We start from the raw sequence: 22,856 nt of genomic DNA, 5'->3' as shown, positions 1-22,856 counted from the left end.
ATTCAACAAGAGGAGCCTCAAGGTTCAATTGAAGTAGATGGCCGGCTGTTCGATATAAATTTTTAATCATATGGATTGATAAGTCACCTCTGCAATCTTTTTGCATTATGGAAAAGAAATCACTCATTACCTTCTTTTTAGCTACGATCGGATGAAATAAACTCGAACCAATTTTAGTTCAATCAAATTAAACCAAGTTGGTAAAGTTGTGCAACCTACCCCACCCCACTTAGAGGCAACACCCCTACTCTCTTTTCCCCAAATTCAAATGTGGACCAAATCTGTCTCTCTCTCTCCAATCCAGCAGTCAGTCAAACCACATTTGCACCCTCCGCCTAACTCCGAAATGAAATGAAAATTTAGGAGTTTTTCTATCTAGCCCTTGGATTGTTGTTCCTTTACAAATAAATCCTCGTTCTTTGATGACGCTGTGTTCTTAAAAAAAAAAAAAGGGAGAAAGAAGGGGGAAAAAAAGACCGGATATTCCCCCTCGCGGATCCTTTTTTAAGGAGTCTTGAGTCTCTCTTTTGCTTTCTTCCAAGGTCCCAATTCCAAACCCTTTTGTTCCCCTCGCTTTCCCTCGTTCTCGTCGTGTGAATCTATGGTGAGAGCGGTAGTTTGAGTTCTTAGCCCTCGTCGCCTGGCCTTATCTCAGCGCTCATGGGTTCGAGGTAAGCTTTATGACAGATCTTTCATCAGTTTTTTGCTCGAGAAGACGCCTTTTTCTTTTCCTGATTTGGGTTCTTGAAAAGTTCTGTATAGGAGGGGGAGTTGGTACTTGAATTTCTTTGATTTTGGGAGATACGGGGTTTGATCGTGATGAATTTTAGACTGGAATTTCGGATGAGTCGGCGTTTGTGACCGGCCACAACCTGGTGGTTGACGGAGGTCCACCGCTGTCGGACCGACCCCTCCGTCGAGCATCCACTGATGCCGGTGGATCAGGGGATAATAAGGCGGAATAAAGCCAAGGGGAACTTAGCAGTTGGCCGTACTTGTTTAACAGCTTATGGTTTTATGTCTAGTTCAGCATACAGTTGGTCCATGTTCTCTTGAGACATCGGGACCGTGTAATGGAATCCAGTTTTATGGCTGATGTTTTCAGTGTTGTCACTGTAAGCTTTTATTTGTGCTATCAGGCAATTTTTTCTCGTGGGGTGTAACAGGGATTCCGTAGTTACACCGAACTCGGTACCATACCATGCCGTATACCGACACTGTAATAGGATGGTACCAGTATGGGTCCGGCACCAAGACGGTGAACCTTGGTTTAATTAATCTTGGTGGAGTTTCTCCTCTCTTTTACTCCGAAAATTATAATAGATTTATCTCTGTAAAGTGTCAGGCATTGGTTAGATGTGTTAGTATGATTCGAGACAGCATAATATCTTACATGTGATTTATCTCTGTAACAAGTACAACCTTATCTTGTACTGAACAGTAGAAAATTATGACTCCTTAATCATGTGGCTCTGAAGTCCAACAAGCAAGCTCCATTCTCATTATCGAACTCTATTTAAAATTAAGGAAAGGCCCTATGCTGAAGTAAGGTGCACACTTTCATGCCAAAGGAAAATACTTAGAGGAACTATAATATTTTGGACCCTCATTTGCTGATCCTTATTGTTAATAATCTTTTGTTATTCAATCAGAGTGGAAGTAAGTAACGAAGTTAGATGGCTTGATCAAATATAGCCGTTGTGTGAATCAAGCTGTGCCTGAAGTATTTTGCATCCATCTTGTTAATAGTCCTGCAAGTTAAGAAGATAATGTATCTTAAGCATATTGTTACACAAGTGGAACATAAAATCTCACACAAATACACTAACTTGTATTCATGCTAGACCGCCGTCTGCTTCCCTTAACCTCCGACTGATCTCCTGCATGTCGAAGGTCACTTTTACAAGCAAGGGTCAAATTCACTATAGTTTGACCTAGACATGTTGAAGCAAAGCTTTCCAATAGTCAAAGTAACGTAGTGCTTGAGTAGGGTGCTTCAGGAATTGCACTTCCTTAAGTGAAGTAGGGGTGTTTAATTGTGCGAGTCGAGTTAATGCCCTATCGATTGGAAAGGATACAGGAAGTTTTGATTAGCCTTGCTGACTTAAATCTCCTATGCAAGAAAGTGTCAATGTCCTCGTATAATTTAAGGTCATTAGGATTCTCCAGATAATTTATTAGGGAAATATGGATGCAGATTGGCTAGCCAATTTATCTATTATTCAATTTTGGAGGCTCCAGTTTACGTGGGGTCAAAAGCAAGGTTTCAGAAATGGCTTTATTTGGTTACACACATCCCTGCCAATGCTGTTATTGACCTGTCAAATTAAGGTCAAAATCAAGATTTCTTTGCTCATGAGCTGTTACATTTCCTTATCTAGCTTGTAATTTATGAATAAATTTAGTTTCTTGTATACGTCATCATTATGTTATACATTGTATTTTCAACTATTTATTCTTTGTTTAACCTTCTCCTTGTATTTGTATAACAGCAATACTAAATTACTATGTTATGGCTTTTCCAAAATACTTTCTTCTATAGGTCACTTTCTGGGTCAAAATCCTTTGGGGAAGATGACCTTGATTTGGAAGATAGTAAAGTGGCAAAAGACAGAGAGAAGATTTCACGCTTTTACAGGCCTGGGAAGATCCACAATCAGGCCCTTCTATCTGGTCTTGCATACTGCATATCATCATGCAGCATGATACTGGTTAATAAGTTTGTCCTGTCAGGCTATGATTTTAATGCTGGAATATCATTGATGCTTTACCAGGTGAAGGAACTATATCTCATCTATATACTACTATAATGGCAAGAATTTTGTCAGTTGCCGTACATTTTAACAGCTTGACCGCTAAGAGTGTAGAATGACTAACAGGTTGATGCCCATTGTTCTGTGGTTGCAGAATATTGTCTCAGTAATTATAGTCACTGCTTTGAGTCTGTTGGGAGTAATCTCAACAGAACCGCTTACCTGGAAATTAATTAAGGTCTGGTTGCCCGTCAATGTTATATTTGTTGGGATGCTTATTACAAGCATTTTTAGGTAAGTAAACATGTTTGTCATGGTTTCCTTATGCTTGTTTCCTTTTACAATAATTGTAAATTTACTTGCTGAAGTCAATTATCAATTCAAAGGTTCGTTTCTAGTGAACTAGAGGCATTTAAACATTTGATATGCAGACACTTATCTTTCTAAATTAAATATGATCTCTATGTGCCCTCTTCAGGGTAAGGTTTAAAACTAGTTGCAGCTAAGATTGCTGATAAGTCAACTTCTATTCTTCTGTAGTACTTAGATACATTTAGATATAATATTATACTGTAATATACCTTAAAAGCCTTCAGAGCACTTTTGTACACCCTCTCTTCCAAGTTCTTTAATGCCTTCTCCATTGGAAGAATTTGATCTGTCAATATGATCACTTCACTTTGTTATGAACTGTTTCATCATCAGACTATTGGTGAAACATTGCCTTAGTGGTATCATTATTTAAGGGTTTGGTTAAATTATGCTCTAGGATGAAGAGTTGGTGCATATCATGTCTTGCTAGGTAAGGGGCAATCACTGTCACACATGGATGTATAAATAATTTATTTGACATCTTTGGTGTGGTTCAATCTTCTAGAGGAATTTAAGGAATGATATGATGAGTCCTGGGCTGTACTTTGCTGTATTGTTCTGTACTGGTTGTATTGCAGCTTCCTCCTTCTGTGGTTCTCAGCAGTGACGACTCAGAGGTTCCCCCCTTTCAACCAAGGACTCTCGGTGCATTTAATTTAGTCGTGTTTCCTTGAGCATAATTGATATTATCCTAATTTTCCTTTCCATTTGTAGTTTGTATTGCTGTCAGGCTGTAATAAATCTGAAATATATTAGTTCATTTGGTTCCTTGGATTCTTAAGTAGGTCCAATATTCACTTAAGCATGCATGCTATCTTCACTCTTTCAGCTTCTCCCTCCAATTAATGTACTCCTTCTTTTAACCTCATATTATTCCTTATTCAATTGTTTAATTTCACCATATATGGTAAAAGGTTGGTTTTCAGATATGCTTCTTATACACTGGGGATCGTTCGGTTCGTGTAAGGTTGCTGTTTATTGGTAACTTTATCATCAATCATTATGTAATTAAAATGAATCTTGTCATCTGTTACAGAATATTTGGTTCACATTAAATTGTGTATGTGGTGGGGATTTAGCATAGCAGTTTATCTGTATATGTTTGATAATTCATATGTTGGATTTATATTTTAGCAAGTAAGACCATGATGACTAACAGGGTTACAGTGATGGCTTCCTAGTTCTTCCTGTATTTTGTGTAAACTCGTAGGCATTATTTTGTTGGTTGTTGGTCTTGGTCACAATCCAGCAAAGAGAACAAGATTTATAATTCAGTCAAGCTCAGGCAAATGGAATCTATTTCACTTGTCTTATTTAAGATTTAAAGTGATTAATTGATCAACATTCAGAAATTTTTTAGAAAGTATTGTTAGTTCTCTGCAGTAATTTGTCATTTTTTGAATCGTTAATAAAAGTAGCGAATTATTCAGGAAAAGCTATTTCTATGTGAGTCTTAATCAACTTGAGAAATTGATTTTGATAGAAAATCTAAACTAGAGTGGTTATCAGTCAGAATTCAAGAAATGCAGGCATAGTTTGTATCAGAGATAGTTTCTGTGTGAAGTTTATTGTAAAATTCTTTTGTTTAATCTTAAATTAAGTGTAGCTCTTATTTGGTAGCCTATGAATCCCATTTGTTCTTCATTCTTCTGCTGTACTACAAGCAAATTTTAGATACCAGCTAAATTTTACTTCGACAGTTTCAAGGCTAGGTATATGTTTGTCTGGCTAGCTATCTGTTGTCAGCACATTTCATTTGTGTCTCAGCAACTTGTACTGTCACGCTAGTGGACGCAGGTGCACCCTCATGCCTGCCATTCAGTCTTTTGGCAGCAAAGAGGCATCATCATCAGTAATCCCAATAAATGTCTCAATTATCATCTCAGCCACAGATCTCAACGTTCCTTTATAACCAATCTATTTTATAATCATCTCCAATTTTATTTCAGTAACTTTGTCCTTGATGTTAGTTACAGTTTAGAGTATAACCTATAAACTACAGGTTGTCTAAAAGCAACATCATATTTCATGAATCATTTTGAAGTTTGAAATGTGCTAGTCATGCTAGAAATTGACTACATGAAGGAAGAACCATGCATTTCTGCAGGTTAGTGACACCAATCTGGTTAGTGTTCTCTTCTTCTCCTCTTCCTATATTCCCCTTAGATTTCTTTCTTTCCAACTTTGCTCGCTTTACATGGTGAATAGTAATAAACGCAATCATCTTTGCTTTGGGAAAATGTTTTATGGTTTACCTCTTTTAGGAGAGAATAAAACTGAATACATATCAATTAAATCATGATACAAGTCCATCTTTTGTGTGTATTACCATTCATCCTAAATTTAACTACCGTGTGCATCCCATATGATGAAATCACAGCCATCCATGGAATCATGCGCCATAGTTTAGTGTGAGAAGATGGTGGTAGATCCTGCAATCATAATCCTTCATCAGATACACCTTTCAGTTAAATACATGTGGTTAATTTCCATTTTTCCTGCTTCCTTTTTTCAAGAAAAGAATTTATCAACCTTTATTAGTTCTTGACATCTTCTGAAGGATCTTCATGCGTAACTCAATACTTGTCCTTATACTTATATCTATTTCATCAGTTTAAGTTTATTTATTTTAGGGATTTCTGTGTTATTAATGTAGCTTTCATATTGCATTTTTTAAGTCAATCTGATACTAGAGATCTGGATACAATTGCTATAGTTTTAGAGTGCATATTTAGGAAGCACATGCATTATGGTACAGAAGTTTATGATATACTTAGAAGGAAACTCTATGAAACTCTATTCTCACTTGCATCAAGCATTGTTTATTACTAACTCGGTATCCTTGTTTCTTGCAGTTTAAAGTACATTAATGTTGCCATGGTAACAATTTTGAAGAATGTCACCAATGTCATTACTGCTCTTGGTGAAACATACCTTTTCCAAAAGCATCACGGCAACAAAGTCTGGGCTGCTCTGTTCCTTATGGTATTTCCAAACTGCAATACTAATCCTGTGGTCACTTCAAAATAGAAAAGGGGAAAATCTGAAATTGAATATCATTATTCATAACATTTGTGGAAATTTTTTACATCAAAAACATTTGTTGAAATTTTCCTCACTGACAGTGAATAATTCTGGCATAAAAAAGTGCTTAATATAATGTACCTTTGGTTTCAAAATTTTGGGCACACCCATTTTATCATATGTATTGCTGATGAAAATGTCTTGGAGAAAAAAAATAAGTTAAGGATGACCCCCTTGGTCGGTTAGGTCCTTTTTAATGAATTAGTGTGCAGGAAATAACTATAATCACTAAGCCTCACCCCCAAATATCTGGAACTGCTTGTGAACATTCTTCATTGCTGATTATTCCTGTTATCGGCTACTTTTAGTTGTACTGCAAAGTTGAAGATTCTTTCTAGGTATTTCCTTCCTCTTCTCTGACTTGTTGATGCTTTTGACACTGCTGTCATTGTTTACAAAATAATGGTAATATATCTAATCAATATTTAAACTTTTTACTAGTTGAATCTGTTGTGCTGTTTTTGTAGTGTTTACAAAGTCTATTGAACTAAATATTCTATTTCCCATCTCAGAGAAGAAATAAGGTGCCAAGGATCATACAACTCCCAGCAAATTGCTCTAAAAGAAAATTCACGAATGTTGCCTAAATAATGTGAAGAATTGATAATAATTTCTTGGGACGCATCTGCTCAGCAATTTGATTCATGCAATGTTTCATCACTTGATGGGGGAATAAATATATGTTTTATGTTTGTTAGTAATCTGAAATGATATTTCTCACATTAACTTTCTTTATATATTAAGTTAGGATATTGATGTTTAGTTAAGTATGACAAAATGAGAAATAATTCGACTTTTTCTGATTTTCAATATTCTTTCTTTATGCAGATAATCTCAGCAATTTCTGGAGGAATCACAGATCTCTCATTTCATGCAGTTGGCTATGCATGGCAGATTGTTAATTGTTTCCTGACAGCATCATATTCAGTAATATTTATATTTGGAATCTTTTCATTGCTCTGGAAAAACACCTGTCTTTTACATTAAATATAAACGATGATAGTATTAAAATTGCGTATGTGTGTTGGTTAATTTCTTCATGATTGTAGAGAAAAACTCAATTTAGTAAATTTTAAATGCTTTAACATGTGTATAAATGCAACCTTTATTTAGCTGCATTTTTTTTCTTTTTTTGTATCATTATGATTTTTTATAAACTTTGCAGGATTTTTAGATCTTTTTGGACTCCAGAAAGATATTCAATTTAACTTTATTTCAGCTGAAAAAAGTTCATATATTTTGTCCCAAAACAAATAAAATTTTATTTAAATCCCTGATTGAAATTCCAGAACCAATATTCTAATCCTGACGCTGATGGAACTTGTGTAAACTTTATATTATATATCATGATCGACGTAAATGCTCGTATATATGTATTTGAATATCCTGCATATAGTCTGCTTGGCTTAACATAGCCATCTTAGGTTCCTGTGGTAGAAAGTACTGTTTCTTCAAGCTCGGTATTCTTAGATCTTCTTACCACTATCAAATTATTGCTTACTGATTCTATGTTTGTTTGAATTACTTTATTATCCAACTTCGCTGTTGAACATGCATAGTTCCAGTTTTTGTTGGAACAACTGCTTTCTTGTTGAATGTTAGGAAATGATTCTATGCTGTCAGTGATGCTATTCTCTGTAATCTTTGATAAAGTTTTATGGCCATATGATTAACAGATAATATGTATTTACATGACAATATGATATAACTTTGCTTCTGTAATGCCTTTTTGTTGTGGTGGGGGGAAGAGGGGGGAAAGGGGGGGGGGGGGGGGGGGATGTTTCTGCACTACTTTTGGCGCTGACACATGCCTTTTGCTATTCCTCAGCTAACACTACGGCGGGTTATGGATACAGCTAAGCAATTAACAAAATCTGGAAATTTGAATGAGTTTTCAATGGTTTTGCTCAATAACACACTTTCATTGCCTTTGGGGATTCTGCTAGTTTTTGCATTTAATGAAGTGGATTACCTTTCTAAAACGTAAGTTGATTATTCAAAATCACATATTAGTGTCTATTACATCATTTTCAGCAGAAATGATTGATACATGCTGCTTTCATGTTGTCCTTGAGCATAGGCTGATATACATATCATGCCACATATCAATATGAAACAAAACTGAAAGCAAAATACAAATTTTACAAGGGGGCAAATAGTTTTGGTACAACCCTTGCTAGTTATGTTGGTAGTGGCAAAGCCAAGCTTTTGCTTAAAAGTCAAGAGAAGGTTTCTCCAAAAAAGGAAAGTGTCAGGGGAGGGGGGAATGCATTTGATAACAACTAGGTACACAAAACTAGTTAGTGAATCAATAAATAGATATCATGTAAAGTGATTTAGATTGATGACACAATGCTTTTCTTTATGTTTGCTATGTATAGTATGCATATTGTACTATGCATTGAACCCAAGGTGTGAAATGCCGGATGAACTGGCCCAGTACCTGCTGGTATGTACCTGAATTTTTAAAAAGCGGCTGCCTTATGTGGGCAGTCCAAGGTACTGCATAGCACATATGCGTTATGCAGGTGCATATGAGGATGCCTGTGTGGTTGGCTTTCTAAAATTATATAATAATTAGTAAAATTCATAAAAAAGATAAAAATAATTGAAAATTGAAAAAATAATAAATCAAAAGATAAGTATACACTCCAGCACCTATTTGAGAGCCTATTTTGATATAGTACAGCACATTACTTTTAAAAAATAACAGTATTTCTTTTGGAACTACTCTCAAATTCTAGATATGCTCTCTCTCTCTCTCTCTCTCTCTCACACACACACACACACACACACACACACACACACACACAGACGCACACACATACATATACACACATGCACGTGCATGCATACAAGCATACAAGCATACAAGCACATGCACATATGCATACATATACACTGATATGCAAATACACCCTCATATTTATATCATCTCCTCTGCTCTTTTACATAAGCATCTTTACTAATTGATGATTTCAATGGTATGAAATGTATCCATTAGAACTGGATAGAAATCTAACATGCGAAAGTAAGGATGAAGAGGGTTGGATCACCATAAGTCATGCTTGTGATGTTCTAACAAGCAATGATACTATTATTATATCATGAATGTTTAAACAACATGGATATTTTCTTTATTATCTTATTAGGCTTATGTATCTGTGAAGTGAATTGGCAGGCCGCTTTTGAGGATGCCTTTATTCTGGTTGACAATGACTTCAAGTGGGTTTTTGGGGCTTGCAATCAGCTTCACTTCAATGTGGTTTCTTCACCAGACAGGTGCAACTACATACAGGTATACCGGGTACACTTTGAAGTTGACAATTGAAACTTTTTATTTCTTCCTTTCTGGGTTTTAAACTAGAACCTCAACCCAGCGCATGCACTGCGGACGACCAAAAGACTCGATCGTGTTAGTAAATTGACATTTGAACTAAAAAACAACACTCTTGCAATCCGTAATCTATGGGATGCTTATAATTTCAAAACACAAGGTCTATTGTGCGCTGTTCCAATCTCCTATAGGCTAGCAGTCTTTTCTTGACTCCAGTTATTTCCATAAAAAAATTGAGTATGATCTCCCATGTACCATCTCTTGCACTTCTATCCTTCCTCTTGTGGTGCGTTCTTAGAAGCTGCTGAATCATATGAACTAGTGGTGCCAAGGACAATGCCAGGCTTACTCCATCTTCAAGATCTACGGAACTGAATCCCTACATTCAAATTTAATTTTCACCCTACTTTTTTCTCACCTTGCTTGGATCTGATTAGAAACTGACAAGATAGTAGAAGTTTAGAAACCAATGTCTAAGAGAATGAATATTTGTTGTAGCATTTCATGATCCATCTTGGAAGCCATAGGTGCATAAAAGTTACATGCTCCCAGTTCCATTGAAGAAAGTTTCTAGCAAATAGTGACTGTTTCACAAGCTGCCTCAATTTGTATGATGTTGATTGCAAACACCTATGTCTTCCTTTGATCACCTCTCTTCAATATATGTAATTCTACTTCACTTTCTGGAGCAGTGCATGCTTTTATTTCGTGGAGATGGGAGGTAAATGCCATGCCTGTCTTATTATCAACTAGTTCTGGGGACATGAGATGCACATGATTTATTCAGGTGGAAACAGTATTTGATTAATGGTTGTAATGCCATCAATCATCATTCTTAGGAGTAGATTTGATAAATATATTCCCAATTTTAGTTGTCGCACTGCTCTTCTATCTTCAGTCCTTTATCAGAGAGTAAATTTCAGGAGGTGTATTTACTTAGCTAAAGTGTCTTTTCTTGAAGCAAGAGACAATCTAATGTGCAAACATCCAACTGTGCCGGGAGTTTGCACCATATATAGTGGAGATAGGATGAGTTATTATTTGTTTGGTGCATGTTAGAGCAATTATTAGATTTAGTGGACAAATTGATAAACTTATCCAAGTTGATCAACTTATTTGTGATTAAGGAATAATGTTTTGGAAAATGACTGGACACGATGACATTTTTTAGAAGTTTCAATAAATATTTTTAGAAAAAAATTTGGTTTAAGTGGTTGGATGCTTGGGATTGCTCAAAGTTCTTCTAGGGTTATATGGCAGTCTCTTGTAGGCTGTAGTACTGGTTGGCATATAGCCATATACCATGTTGAGGGTTTATCATGGATGGCAACCTCGGATTTGAGCAGAAGTTAAACATTTACCAGTCAACAAAATTTTTCTATGACGCCACTTTAAACAGATAGCATCTTAACTGCGAAGGACCGTGCACATAATGTTCAGATTAGTAGGTTTTAGGTAATTGAAAGATAACACTAGTGCACACTACATTACCTGAGCGCACTATAGGATTAGTACGGTCTTACTGTGCACAAGTTTCCTGGAGGCATTGATTTACCATCTTTCAGAGGTATGAAAATTAAATCTGGCACTTGAACATTAATATAACGTTCTTTTCAATTATTAAGCTAGTTGAACAATTCTCCAAAAGTCATATGTGGAATTTCTTTGCTGATGTATTCCTTTTTTATTCTTTTTTTTTTTTGCAGCCTTGTAGGATCACTGAATAAGATACCTCTGTCCATTGCTGGAATCCTTCTCTTTAAAGTTCCAACTAGCCTGGAGAATTTCATAAGCATCCTTTTTGGTAGGTTTTTGCCATTGATAAAGGTATTTGTGTAATTTATTTTTTACCTTGTCACCTTCTTACAGTGTATTTATGCAAACAAAATTCTACTCCACAGGTCTGTTAGCAGGCATATTCTTTGCCAAGGCAAAGATGAGGGAGAGATCTCAGTCCTGAGGTAGAGAGGGGCCGTTCATTGGAAATCATTGTTTGGAGCTGGGAAAGTGCTGTATTTGCAGGTACTGCAACTCTCCAAGCTGGGACAAGGTTTCATAAGCAGATGATCTGATTAATTTCCTTGGTTTACTGGAAATTATCATTCAAAGGAAGTCAGTCTGAGATCATTTTAGTGGAAAGAGGCTCTTCCTTTGGGTGCGCTCAGATTTTGCATGGCCAAATTCATGGGCACTGGTATACATCTTTGCGCTGCATCTTTTGGTGTACCATCCTTCTGCGCCTGCACTTCTGCTAATCCATTTCCAATCTGTAAAAGTTTTAGTTTTTGGAATTTACTGTTTTGTTGTCTTGTAAACTGTGGTACTTCACTGAAAAAAATCTACCTGTCGGTGCTGGGCTTCAAGCGGTGAATTGCAATTATGAGTTGTGGAGACCTAATGGTTTCCAATTTCTCTTTGCTGTAATACTTCAGCTAACCTACATGTAGTCTAACAAGGTTTGTTTACATGTCAAATGGCAGAATTACAGTAAGAACCAGAAAATTAATCAGAGTCCAATGCTGAAGAACTTGGGGGTGCAATGACCTAACTGTGCCATGGGCATCAACAGGTGAGCAATTTGGATCAAATTTAATCAATAAACCTTTTTGGTAAACAAACATGTTTCATATAGAAACACCAAGATGCTTGTGATTGTGATTATATCAGAAATACGATTTATTTTAAAATAAAATGATGCAGTGTACCATCTTATTTTATCGGAAGTCTCGGAGGAGACAAATGGTGCGGCGGACCATCACCCATGTATTTTTCTCAAAAAGGGAAAAAAAGGGGCACCTGTAATAAAACTTCTTGTAGAATGCTGCTTACCGTTGGTTGGACATGATTCAGTAATCTAGTTGAGGATAAAACGCTTTGGAATTGTTAATTCATAACTTGAGACGTACGTGGCTGAATGTATCTTGCAAGAAATTTGGATGAAGCTTTTGATGTAAAGCTACAAATTTAACAAAAAATGAGTATGACTTCTCAGTGTGCTTAAATATTTATCCTCTGGCAGTTAACTTGGAGTGGTAGGAATCTCTTGGCTTTGGATACAGGAAACGAGAATCTGGTTGAAGAATTAGAAAAATAATTTCTTGCTAATAGAAAGTAGTTGGTAAATTTCATACAAACCAATCTTCCCTAGTGGGGTATAAAGCCGTCATGGGAGACAGTGTTGACTTCTGAGAGTGGAATGAGTTTCTTGTCATGTAGTAAAATGATGAACATAATAGAATTTTTTCCCCATGTCCATGGAGACTAAAATGCATTTATTCTACTAATTTTTAAACCAATATCCTCTAAAGCTTTCTTCCATAAATTAAATTTAGTTTTTAGTTTAGTTCTTTTCTCATTAACCATTATTATAGTGTTAAAAATTGCATACACTAAGGCACATCTACCTCAACATAAAACATAAGCTTATCCTATTGTGACCAGAGATACATTAATTGTTCTATAACAACATCCGGTTTTAACACTTGTCAAAGCTCCAATGTATGCATTTATGTATATTTTCAAAGATTTCAACATGCTATTAATGAACACCCTTCGCTTTTAAAATGCCACCTGCTAGCATCATCACTCCAATAAACATTAGCACCGACAAAAATCATATCCTGCTACATTCTATTTTTACATAAAAATTGTAACAACTTGATGTATATTTAATACTCAATAATAATAATAATTATAATGAAGAAATTATAGAACTCTTAAGTCTAGTCCAAAAGTGGGATAAGGACCTTTATCCTCTGGTTATGCTTTTGTTCTTATATAAGTGGTAAACATGTTAATTTGCTTGTCGAAACTACTTATCCCAATAGCTTGATCAAATCAGGGATAAGTGAGATCGGCGGTTCAATTAGGTCTTTTAGAATTAGATTTCTTTGTGGTTTTTGTCCCGACACCATCGATAAAATTACCAAAAACTTCTTAAAGAGTAACCATAAATCATGGTGATTTTGTCTTTTCACGTAAATAAATTCACTATTATTGTAATGGAAATAAAATTTAATTATTAAGATATATCATATCTTTAGATAACTATAACTTATTCTCATTTTGCTTGTCCAATTTTCAAACTAGTCCCTAATAGCGAACATAAATCAATTACTTAAAATGTTTTTGTTATTAGAGTATTCAAAAATAAACAATATAATAATAAAAAAACCTAAATTTTTTAGTGGTGCTAATGATTATAATATTTTTTTATTTTTTATAAAAATAGAACTAGAAATAATTTTCTTATTCAATATTTGAAACTAAAAGATATAACATTAAAAAATAAAACTCCTAATGGTGTCCAAGAAAAAAATAAAATCCTTAGTAATGTTGATTGTTCTTTATTTGTTTTCAAAATTATAAAATAAAAATATTAATAGTTAATAGCCCAAAATGGAACCATGTTATGTTAGATAAAATTCAAAATTATAGTTAATAATAAAGAAAATATAAAACTATTAACGGTAAACATAAAACTTATAACTACCAGATATATTTTATTTTTCAAGACTTCAAAAATAAAAGATATAATATTATAAAATTGTCCATTTTGTCAATTTGTGTAAAAATAGAAAACATAATTTACAAATAGAAAATATTGCGGTGAGCGTGGATCGAACACGCGACCTTCAGATCTTCAGTCTGACGCTCTCCCAACTGAGCTATCCCCGCACGCTAGTAAATGTTAAATTCATCATATAAGTAACCTACAGATAATACTCTCTCTCTCACCAAGTCATGCCACCTTTCTTCCAAGCTACTAGAGTTTATATAGAATCTCCTAGCTAGCTAGCAAATTTGGAAGGAAGCACCCAGTTGAGATTCTCAAGAAGAATTTGTGCTTCCTACAATGCATTTTCTAACATTATATGAGGATAAAATGAACTGCATGTACCTCCATCGACTATAATCCCCGTTGGTTCATGCTACTGCTTCCAACACCCAAAACATTCTCCATGAAAGTGTAAACTGGGGCCAGGAGCGGCCCAATGTATTTGGGGGCTTAAGGCCGTTTTGTTTTTGAGCCCTTCTCTACAGTGAGCCGGCCTGAGGCGAACTCACAGGATAGGCTTTTTTCTTTCTATTTTTTCTATAAAGCTTTTTCAACGGTGGGCCTTCTTTAGGCCGGAACCCTAGGCAACCGCTTCAGTCGCCTAAGAGTTGGGCCAATCGTGATTGGGGCTGGGAGCCGGTGATTCAAGGCCGATCCGCTTTATATATACTTGTTGGGGGACATTCATGGGGGATGCATATCATTTTCCTTGCTAGGTTCTTCAAATCAATTGTAAGCATGCTTGTATTCATTGTCTGAGGAGTGGCAATCTTAAGAAAATCCTGCTAAGGATAGGTGCATCAACCCCATCATAATTCATAGATTTATTAAGTTAGAGAAATTGGGTCAACTAATTAAGGCTGCAGCTTCTTTTTAAAAGAAAAAGAAAACCAATGGAGGATGCAGTTTATATCCGTAAATTTTTAATGGAACCTTGTTTTCCTTTGTAGGAGAACATAAAATTCGCGTGTAGTCTAGAACATTGTCCACCGATGAAAAATAAAAAAAGTTGCTTGCATCATGATGCATGGGAAGTTTGTATTGCATACAAGGCCTAAACCGCACGCTTTCCCTATTCAGAGAAAATTATTGTAAGATTAATATCTTCAAGCCATAAAATTGAATGAAGTTAATTTTAGATTCAATCAAATATGAAATAGAGGACCATCATGCGGAAATGATGCATGAATGATTTTATATAAGACCTATCAAGTGCTAAAAGTGACAACTTGTTTGGTGGGAAGGGCTATATGTTGTTAGCAAGATTCGCTGTCTCGGTACCGGTCTTCGTATCGGTACTATTTTATTACGGTATCAGTATGCAGTATGGTATGAGACGGTGAAGCACATTGAGTATTGGTATGGTATGAAACTGCATACCGATTTAATACTGATATAGTATAGTATGTTTGGTACGGTACAATACCGATTGGTATGGCAAATATGGGTTGCTGGTCTTTTCTATTTTTTAAGTTTTCTGATCTACAAAACCGTCTAGAATCTCATCAGCTTAATTTCCAGGCAAGGAATTGCAACCAGTGCATGTAACCAAAGGTAAATCATTTTGGTGAATGCATCCAAAACAATAAATGCTAAAAGCAGGCATGTGAGGACCAGTGCGAGCGTATGTTTAGTCCTACATCAGCTGTTCACTGAATAGATCTTGAATATTTATACAAGATCAAAAAACCCATATAATATTTTCCAGCTAGCTTTTTTGGGTGAGGTTCTATTTGTTACATAATTCATCATGGTCTAGTCCTCTTGAGCTGAGCTCACCTCCAATTGTCACTAGCACCACCGTTTTGCAGTTCTTAGTTTTACTGCCATCATTGTAGCCCAAGAGAAGGGGTGGGCATAGAAATGGATTGTGAACAGATTCAAACCATTGGAGAAGGCTGAAGACTTCTTCAGTTGAAGGGTTCTAAATACTGAGGAAGCTTAACCTTACAAACTTAGATCATGTGCACGATCTAAGGCACTCATTTCTTTCTCCTTATGTGTGTATGAGGTGGAATCTCAACCTAGTTTTATTTTATGAAAATAAAATAAAATATTTGCTCAAGATAAGTATTTTTTTAGGAAAAAAAAGAAGACAAATATAGAATTTGGCTTTACAGGAACCAACCTCGCACCCCTTTGCAGGAACCAACCTCACTTGGAGAAACCGCATTCATCCCCCACGGAAAGGTAAAACATTTAAAAAGGCCTACAGCTTGCACAGGCCCAAGTCTCTACAGTGACTCCGTTTCTTTGTTTTGAATGATTGCAAACACTAGTTCAGGTTCATATAATTGGAGAAGTCTTCTATCTTAGATCCTTCAAATGAAGCATGCCAATCAAAGCTGAAGGAGTGGACTGTAGGAAATCAAATTAGTAACCTCAACTCTTGGAATATATACTGAGATATTAACTGATTGTATCCAAAATGACGAAATGAGAAAGGTTCCAAGGATTCTTAGGTGACAAATTCATGAGATTTTGATGGTATGATTCATACTGATGCATCCCTCAGAACTAGCGAGCTCCGAATGTTCAATTCATAACCAATGTACAGTAATCACCACCAGCATGTACAGTCTTAGCTTCATTAGCCATTTTAAATGGTGGCCTTCAACGACAACAAGACTTGGGTCCATTGGTTGAAAAATTACCCCTTTCCTAGGCACATGCATTGAAGATAGGTTTGGGTTTCCAATTCACATGGTTGAATACCATTCATACTTAAAAAAAAAAGAAGAAGAAAAAGAAAAAAATTAATTTTTTTTTTATCGAGACTTGCTGATTCGAGTGGGGAGAAGAAATATTTTCTTCAACCTGTTCAACTCTAATCTCTTAAAAGAAAATTAGTAGAAGATAGATATATTGCGAAAGTAGGGCTTAAGTCCTCTATTTTTTTATTAATAATTAAAAAATGGAGGTACATAACTTCTATTTATAATAGTGAGGTTCATCCTTACGCAATTTTGATCGGATTACTCTTTCTAATTTTAATAGAATTCTTTTTTCTAAAATAGACATCATTAGTAGAAATATTCTAAAAAAAGATAAAATTCTTAAAAATGTAGATTTCGATTTTTATATCATCTCTGCTTTCTATCGCTTCGCTTGATTCTTCTCGGATAGAGAGCTACATATCGTTGCCAACCTTGCTCGTAGTGGCCAGAGTGGTTTACATTTAGTCTAGTAATCCTTTTGGATCACTTGCTTAACTATATATGGAGCTATATATTTAAAAAATAAATAAGGCAAAAAAAAATAGAGTTCTCCTATCGAGACTTGGTGAACTCTTCATGGAGCACACAAGAAAATTGCATGACAAAGTATAAAATCAATATGATTACAAATAATATTTGGACAACCATTTCTATTTCATGCAGCCAAATTCTGATAAATTCTTATAATAATATGGAATGCCAACTATCCGAGCCTTCGCAACTGAATCCCTGCAGCAATGCCCTCCATGGCAGTGGAAGCATTTCTCGGAAGTCCTTTTCTTGTATCTCCATCTTATCGATCTAATCTCACATAATTATATCAAGCATTCAAGAATGTTGGCGGCCGGGCTTGGATGCGGTGGCGTAGGCATAAGAGTTGCAACGTTGGTTTCACTGCCAACCATTGATCCTTAGTATCCTATCATACCAAGTCATCATCTGATGTCCACTTGCATATGATTGCTGAACTCGTACACTACAAAGAAAGAGAAAGAAATGGTAATGGATTGCTGAATTCGTACACTACATAAGAATAGGTAACATTACCTTTTCTTTTCCTCAACAAAACAAAAGTAGTTCAATTATCCTTATCCCATGATCACAAGTCATTTTTCCAAGCGATAATTCAGCAGCAACTTCTAAATTATCTTTACCATTTGATTTCTGTTGCATTTGCAAACTAACAACAATTACATTAATATGTGTGTGTGTATATATATATATATATATATGTAATATTGTGGTTAGTTTTTTGTAATTATCATAGAATTGATCATTTCTGTCACAACCCAATACCTCACCAAAAATGGTTAGCTGGGAGGTATTATTTGGGTTCCTTGATCTTGTATAAGTACCCAAAATTTATATAGCAAATAACCGATGCAGGACTAAACATACGCCCGTACGATCCTCATAGTTTTCATTGGCTGACTATGCATTCAAAGCCGTGTGGTCTCGGCCGGACTCCAAATTCTCCATGTGGAAAGACCAACATTTCAAATGAGGTTGGATGAAGATTTTAGTTAGACTGGCATTTTCACCAACCTCTAAGGCGTCTTATCAAATGAAAGCCAGTGAGAGTGCAATGGATGGTTTTGGTAGGTTAATTAAGGTCTTGAATGGAACATGATGTGGGAGTCTATGGTTGAAAAGATAAAGGTGGCAGCATATGGGTATTAAGGTGTCTTATCAAATGAAAGTCAGTGAGGGTGCAATGGATGGTTTTGGTAGGCTAACTAAGGTCTTGAATGGAGCATGATGTGGGAGTCTATGGTTGAAAAGAGAAAGGTGGCAGCATGCTTGTGGGTATTTTCAAACTTGGTTGGCTGTGGAGAGGTGTTGCCCACAATATTCTTTGGGCAGATGACCTTTGGGAACTTCGGGGCAAAAGGAGAAGTTTGGTGAAGTCATTCGTTTCTTCGAGTTGTCGAGTTCTATTGGCGTCAAAATAGACATGGCTGAGAAAATATGGTTTAGTTTTAAAATTGAAACAATGAAGGGGTGGTTACTATGTATATTTGAATATAACTTCCAATAGGTTTTTTTTTTTTTTTTGTGTGTGTGTTTTTTATAGGTAAGCCACACTGCACAATGTAGACATTTGCAGGTAACCTAAAAGTTTCTCCATGTACTGACTGAAAGCTACGTCAAACCTTTCCTACATCCACGTATCTCGTCCTCACACACACACACACACACACACAGAGTTGTCTAATAAGAAAGGTATGTTTCCCATGTAAATGAATTTTATCAGAAGTTGGAGTAAAGACAAGGAGAAGGTTGCCAGCAGTTGTCTTATATTTTCGTCTGGGAATGCTTGCAGAGAGAATTCATGTGCAAACTTTTATTTAATTGAATCCTTAATTAGGACAAAAATATAAGGTTTCATATTATGGGATGTAGTTTGGTGGAACAAGGCCCCACAAAAGACCACAAGTTCAATTTTTTGCCGACAGTACGAATAGAAAGAGTAGACATGTTGTAAGCTTAAAACTAGTGTGCAATCCTTGGCAGATCTTAGTAAATGTTATTAGATTAAAACTAATCTTCACTCCTTAACAAATCTTAATGTAAGGTGCTCTCGAACCCTCGCGCATACAAACAAATGTAGAAGTAATCAAGGAGAGGAAAGAAGGAACATCATTTTTCATCAAGATTATCTTTGTGTCCATCATACACTTGTGCAATCGTAACAACATATTTAATGTAATCTATATGGCACAATGCATAATACATCGATCATATACACAGTTTATGTCATATATATATATATATATATATGCAAGTGCACCAAACATGTGATTGATGAAATGGAAGAAAACCATGTACAATAAACGAATCCAACTGCCCCTGTATTGTTTGAGAATTAATTCCATTTTTCTCTTAATTTTTAGGCAATCAAAGATTAAATTAACTTCATGATCATTGTTGTTGATAAAGTCTAATGTGCTTCCCATCATCCCACAAGCACCACTACGTTTTGTTACTCTCATTTTAATTAGAAAGCATGCCATCTTTGTTGTATTAATCTCCAAAATTGTTCAACAATATATATCTCTAATTCTTGAAAAAACAACAAACAAGGTATATATAGAGTTCACTAGAGCCATCAAGAAAAGATATAAAGCCTACATGTCCCGTTACCAAGGAGATTCATATGGTACTTTCTCTTTTTTAGCAAAACGGTTCATTGAACAGGCCCATACCTATCTAGAATTACTTCGTATTCTTCTTTCTTTTTCTTTCGCGAGAACATATATGTACATAATAACTTGCATTCATGCACATGAATTTATTATCTATGCAACTTGATTTGTTGGATGTTGATTAATTCTCTCACATCATAGCATACCATTTTGGAAGAAGGTGAGAACTATGATTGGGTATGATGTGCATTATATGGTTAGACATGTTTTTTGTTGTTTCTTCGTGTTTTAGCCATAGGCTGATGGTTCCTTGATGGACAATCTTTGATCTCCTTGTTGTTTCTTCGTGTTTTGGTCCTTTTGCCTTTGGTTCATTTGGAAAAATTCAAAAGGTGGTACAATTTTTTCTAGACTTGATTAAACTTCCAATGTTTTTATTACTGTATGAACGAATTGCTAAAAGTTATTATAAAGATGTGATTAATTGGTGATTGTTACGTACGCAAGATATATAACTTCTTTTTTTTTATTTTTAATTTTTTTTGAAGAACACAAGATGCCATCTATAGCAACCAGCTTTTTTTGACCCTTGGCTTTTTTTTCTCGAACAAATTAAATGGTTCTATTAGCTTATACTTCACCATCTCTACAACTAACTAATGTTGCACATTGAAGGTCAAGCAAGATGTCATCATATATATGTATGCTGATTTATAGACCAACGGATCGATCTCATCGCTATGATCACCAAGCATTGTTCGACAAAGGAAAATAAACTAAAAATCAAAAAGCAGTTGGGGTATGACTATTCCATGTAGACGTGCATGTAAAAGAAATGTGCAGAAGAGTATGATTACATAGGATGTAACATCTCCATCAGTAAGGAATAGACCTCAGAAACATATCTCTATCATCTAAAATCAGACTGGTTATCTGTATATGGAGGTAAACAAAGACGGTCTACCTAGATTTTCCTGATGCAGATTCAAACGGTGTTCAACTTTTCTAACCTTGCATTGAATGGTTAGAAGATGGTGCAAGGAAAAGAGAATCCAATTAAGAAATCTCATCTGTAACATCACAAATCTAACAAATCTAAGACTTCTCCCTCAAAGATCCCAACTAATTATCTTAGCTCATTTGTAATTTCATATGTAACAATAAAAACCACAGTTGGATAAATGCTTCGACTTTTTAGTGACTGCATTTGTTCATCGCACTGTAGTTTGCTAAACTAACAATTCTCTGTTAATAGTTTGCTAATGTGAAACTATATGTTTTGTTTAAGAGAGAAAAAAGAAAACTGTAACTAATAAATGGACACTTCCTTCTTTTCCCTCTCAAATAACCCACCCAGCCCTGCCCTTATTCTCCCTAAGGCAAAAAGGAAAATGAAGGAAATCAGCACTTTACCTACAAAACATAAACTAAATTGCACAAAACTAAAGCACAAGTAAATTTAAAGATGCATGTAATCTTTGTATTTTTTTTTGAGAAATAAGATGCTTTCACTAAATTAGATCAACAGGAATTTTAGAATTCATTTGATATAGCACTAACATATAATTTAAATCAGAAAAGCCATAAGTGCCTAACAAAAAAAAAGAATAGTAATACCTATTATTCAATACATTTGCTTAACTTCTAGGAGTAATCATCCATTTTTGCATCCAACACCATCTATTACATTAATATAACTATGAGGATTCGTGCAAGCATGTGTTCAGTCCTACATCAGTTATTTGTTGGGTAAATTTTGGGTACTTATACAGGATCAAGAAATTCAAATAATATCTTCCAACTAATCTTTTTGGATGAGATCAAGTGAGAGTTTTAGTGCTTTTGGACAAAAAACCAACATAGAGGTTTCACAAACGTATCCTTTGCACAAATAGAGATGATCCATCAAATTAGGTCTTGTGACCAAAATTCAACTACCAACCTGTATAGTTAATAAAACTTATGTGCATGGTCTAACTGTTTTTTTCTTTTTTCTCTTTTTTCTCTTTCTTTAGAACATACAAGGCCATGTTAGCAAACCCATTTAACTGTTTTTAAGAAAAATTGATTTGCATATTTGAAAATATACAAAAAACTTGACGTAAAAAGATACTCACAAAAAGTCTGGAAGAAGCTACAATTTATTGAAATTTCAGAAAAAGCGTGCGCACACACACATTATATGTGTCTATATATATATATATATATATATATATATATATATATATATATATATATATATGCTTACAAGCAAAAGATGTGGTCCGTAAACCTAAAAAAAACGAGTAAAGAGGAGCAGGAATAAGTGCACACTAAAAATATTATTTATTTACAAATAATTATTAATAAAATATCAATCTATTTGTGATCACACGTAAATAAGGGGAGGTTCGAACTAGTACAATTGATAAAGTTATATATTAGCACCAATGCCTGAACCGAGTCTCTCACCCAATTTCTACTAGGTTTTCTCCCATCCTAGTTCTCAAATTAATTTCATGGTCAGGAATGACTAAATTATATAAGGATCTATTACTTTCAAGAGTTAATAAAATAAAGGATTGATTTTTTCCATTCTTTGGGTTGCTCAAAAAATATTTGGAATATATATCTAGAAAGAGAGAGAGAGAGAGAGAGAGAGAGAGAGAGAGAGAGAGAGAGAGAGAGAGAGAGAGAGAGAGAGATTGCCAAGGAAGTTGAAAGAAATATTGTGAAGAAAGTTATGAGGATAGGTGAGATTTGAGAATGAAGGAGGAAGTTAAGAGAAATATCCTTAAGAAAATTGTGAGGATAGGTCGGATTTGAGAGTGAGAGATGAGCCAATATCAAAACACGCAAGCCGTATTGAGGTGCTATACACGAAGGGAAAACCACATGAAATAGCACTTC

The 22,856-nt window shown here is 35.2% G+C and overlaps 1 protein-coding gene and 1 non-coding gene across 5 annotated transcripts; one reads left to right on the top strand and one right to left on the bottom strand.

Moving 5' to 3' along the window:
* The first annotated feature begins 472 nt into the window (after window positions 1-472).
* On the top strand, window positions 473-12,554 carry LOC120103731 (GDP-mannose transporter GONST1-like). 4 transcript variants are annotated; one of them, XR_005509307.1, is made up of 11 exons: window positions 473-671; window positions 2,543-2,774; window positions 2,908-3,047; window positions 5,981-6,110; window positions 7,038-7,136; window positions 8,038-8,192; window positions 9,391-9,507; window positions 11,253-11,350; window positions 11,448-11,568; window positions 12,027-12,115; window positions 12,247-12,554. XR_005509307.1 is itself a non-coding variant. In XM_039120911.1 (9 exons), the coding sequence occupies exons 1-9, from the start codon at window positions 661-663 to the stop codon at window positions 11,504-11,506; spliced, it is 1,041 nt and encodes a 346-aa protein (XP_038976839.1). In that variant the 5' UTR covers window positions 473-660; the 3' UTR covers window positions 11,507-11,970. The 4 variants fall into 4 exon arrangements, 1 of the variants encoding a protein (XP_038976839.1); XR_005509308.1 differs by having other exon boundaries at window positions 11,448-11,740; XM_039120911.1 differs by lacking the exons at window positions 12,027-12,115; window positions 12,247-12,554 and having other exon boundaries at window positions 11,448-11,970.
* A 1,596-nt stretch (window positions 12,555-14,150) lies between these two features.
* Window positions 14,151-14,223, bottom strand: TRNAF-GAA. Its single transcript has one exon. It is a non-coding gene; the product is annotated as a tRNA-Phe (tRNA).
* Between the last annotated feature and the right edge of the window lie 8,633 nt (window positions 14,224-22,856).

This window comes from Phoenix dactylifera, unplaced genomic scaffold (genome assembly GCF_009389715.1).
Source record: "Phoenix dactylifera cultivar Barhee BC4 unplaced genomic scaffold, palm_55x_up_171113_PBpolish2nd_filt_p 000913F, whole genome shotgun sequence".
NCBI classification, from domain to species: Eukaryota; Viridiplantae; Streptophyta; class Magnoliopsida; order Arecales; family Arecaceae; genus Phoenix; species Phoenix dactylifera.
Note: the sequence above shows the minus strand (reverse complement) of the source record. Positions and strands in the feature narration are given on the sequence as shown.

What these genes read in the sequence shown, in the direction of transcription:
- LOC120103731 (XM_039120911.1), top strand. An exon ending in GTGGATTACCTTTCTAAAAC is followed by an intron (nt 8,193 to 9,390) that starts GTAAGTTGATTA and finishes GTGAATTGGCAG; the next exon opens with GCCGCTTTTGAGGATGCCTT. An exon ending in ACAGGTGCAACTACATACAG is followed by an intron (nt 9,508 to 11,252) that starts GTATACCGGGTA and finishes TTTTTTTTGCAG; the next exon opens with CCTTGTAGGATCACTGAATA.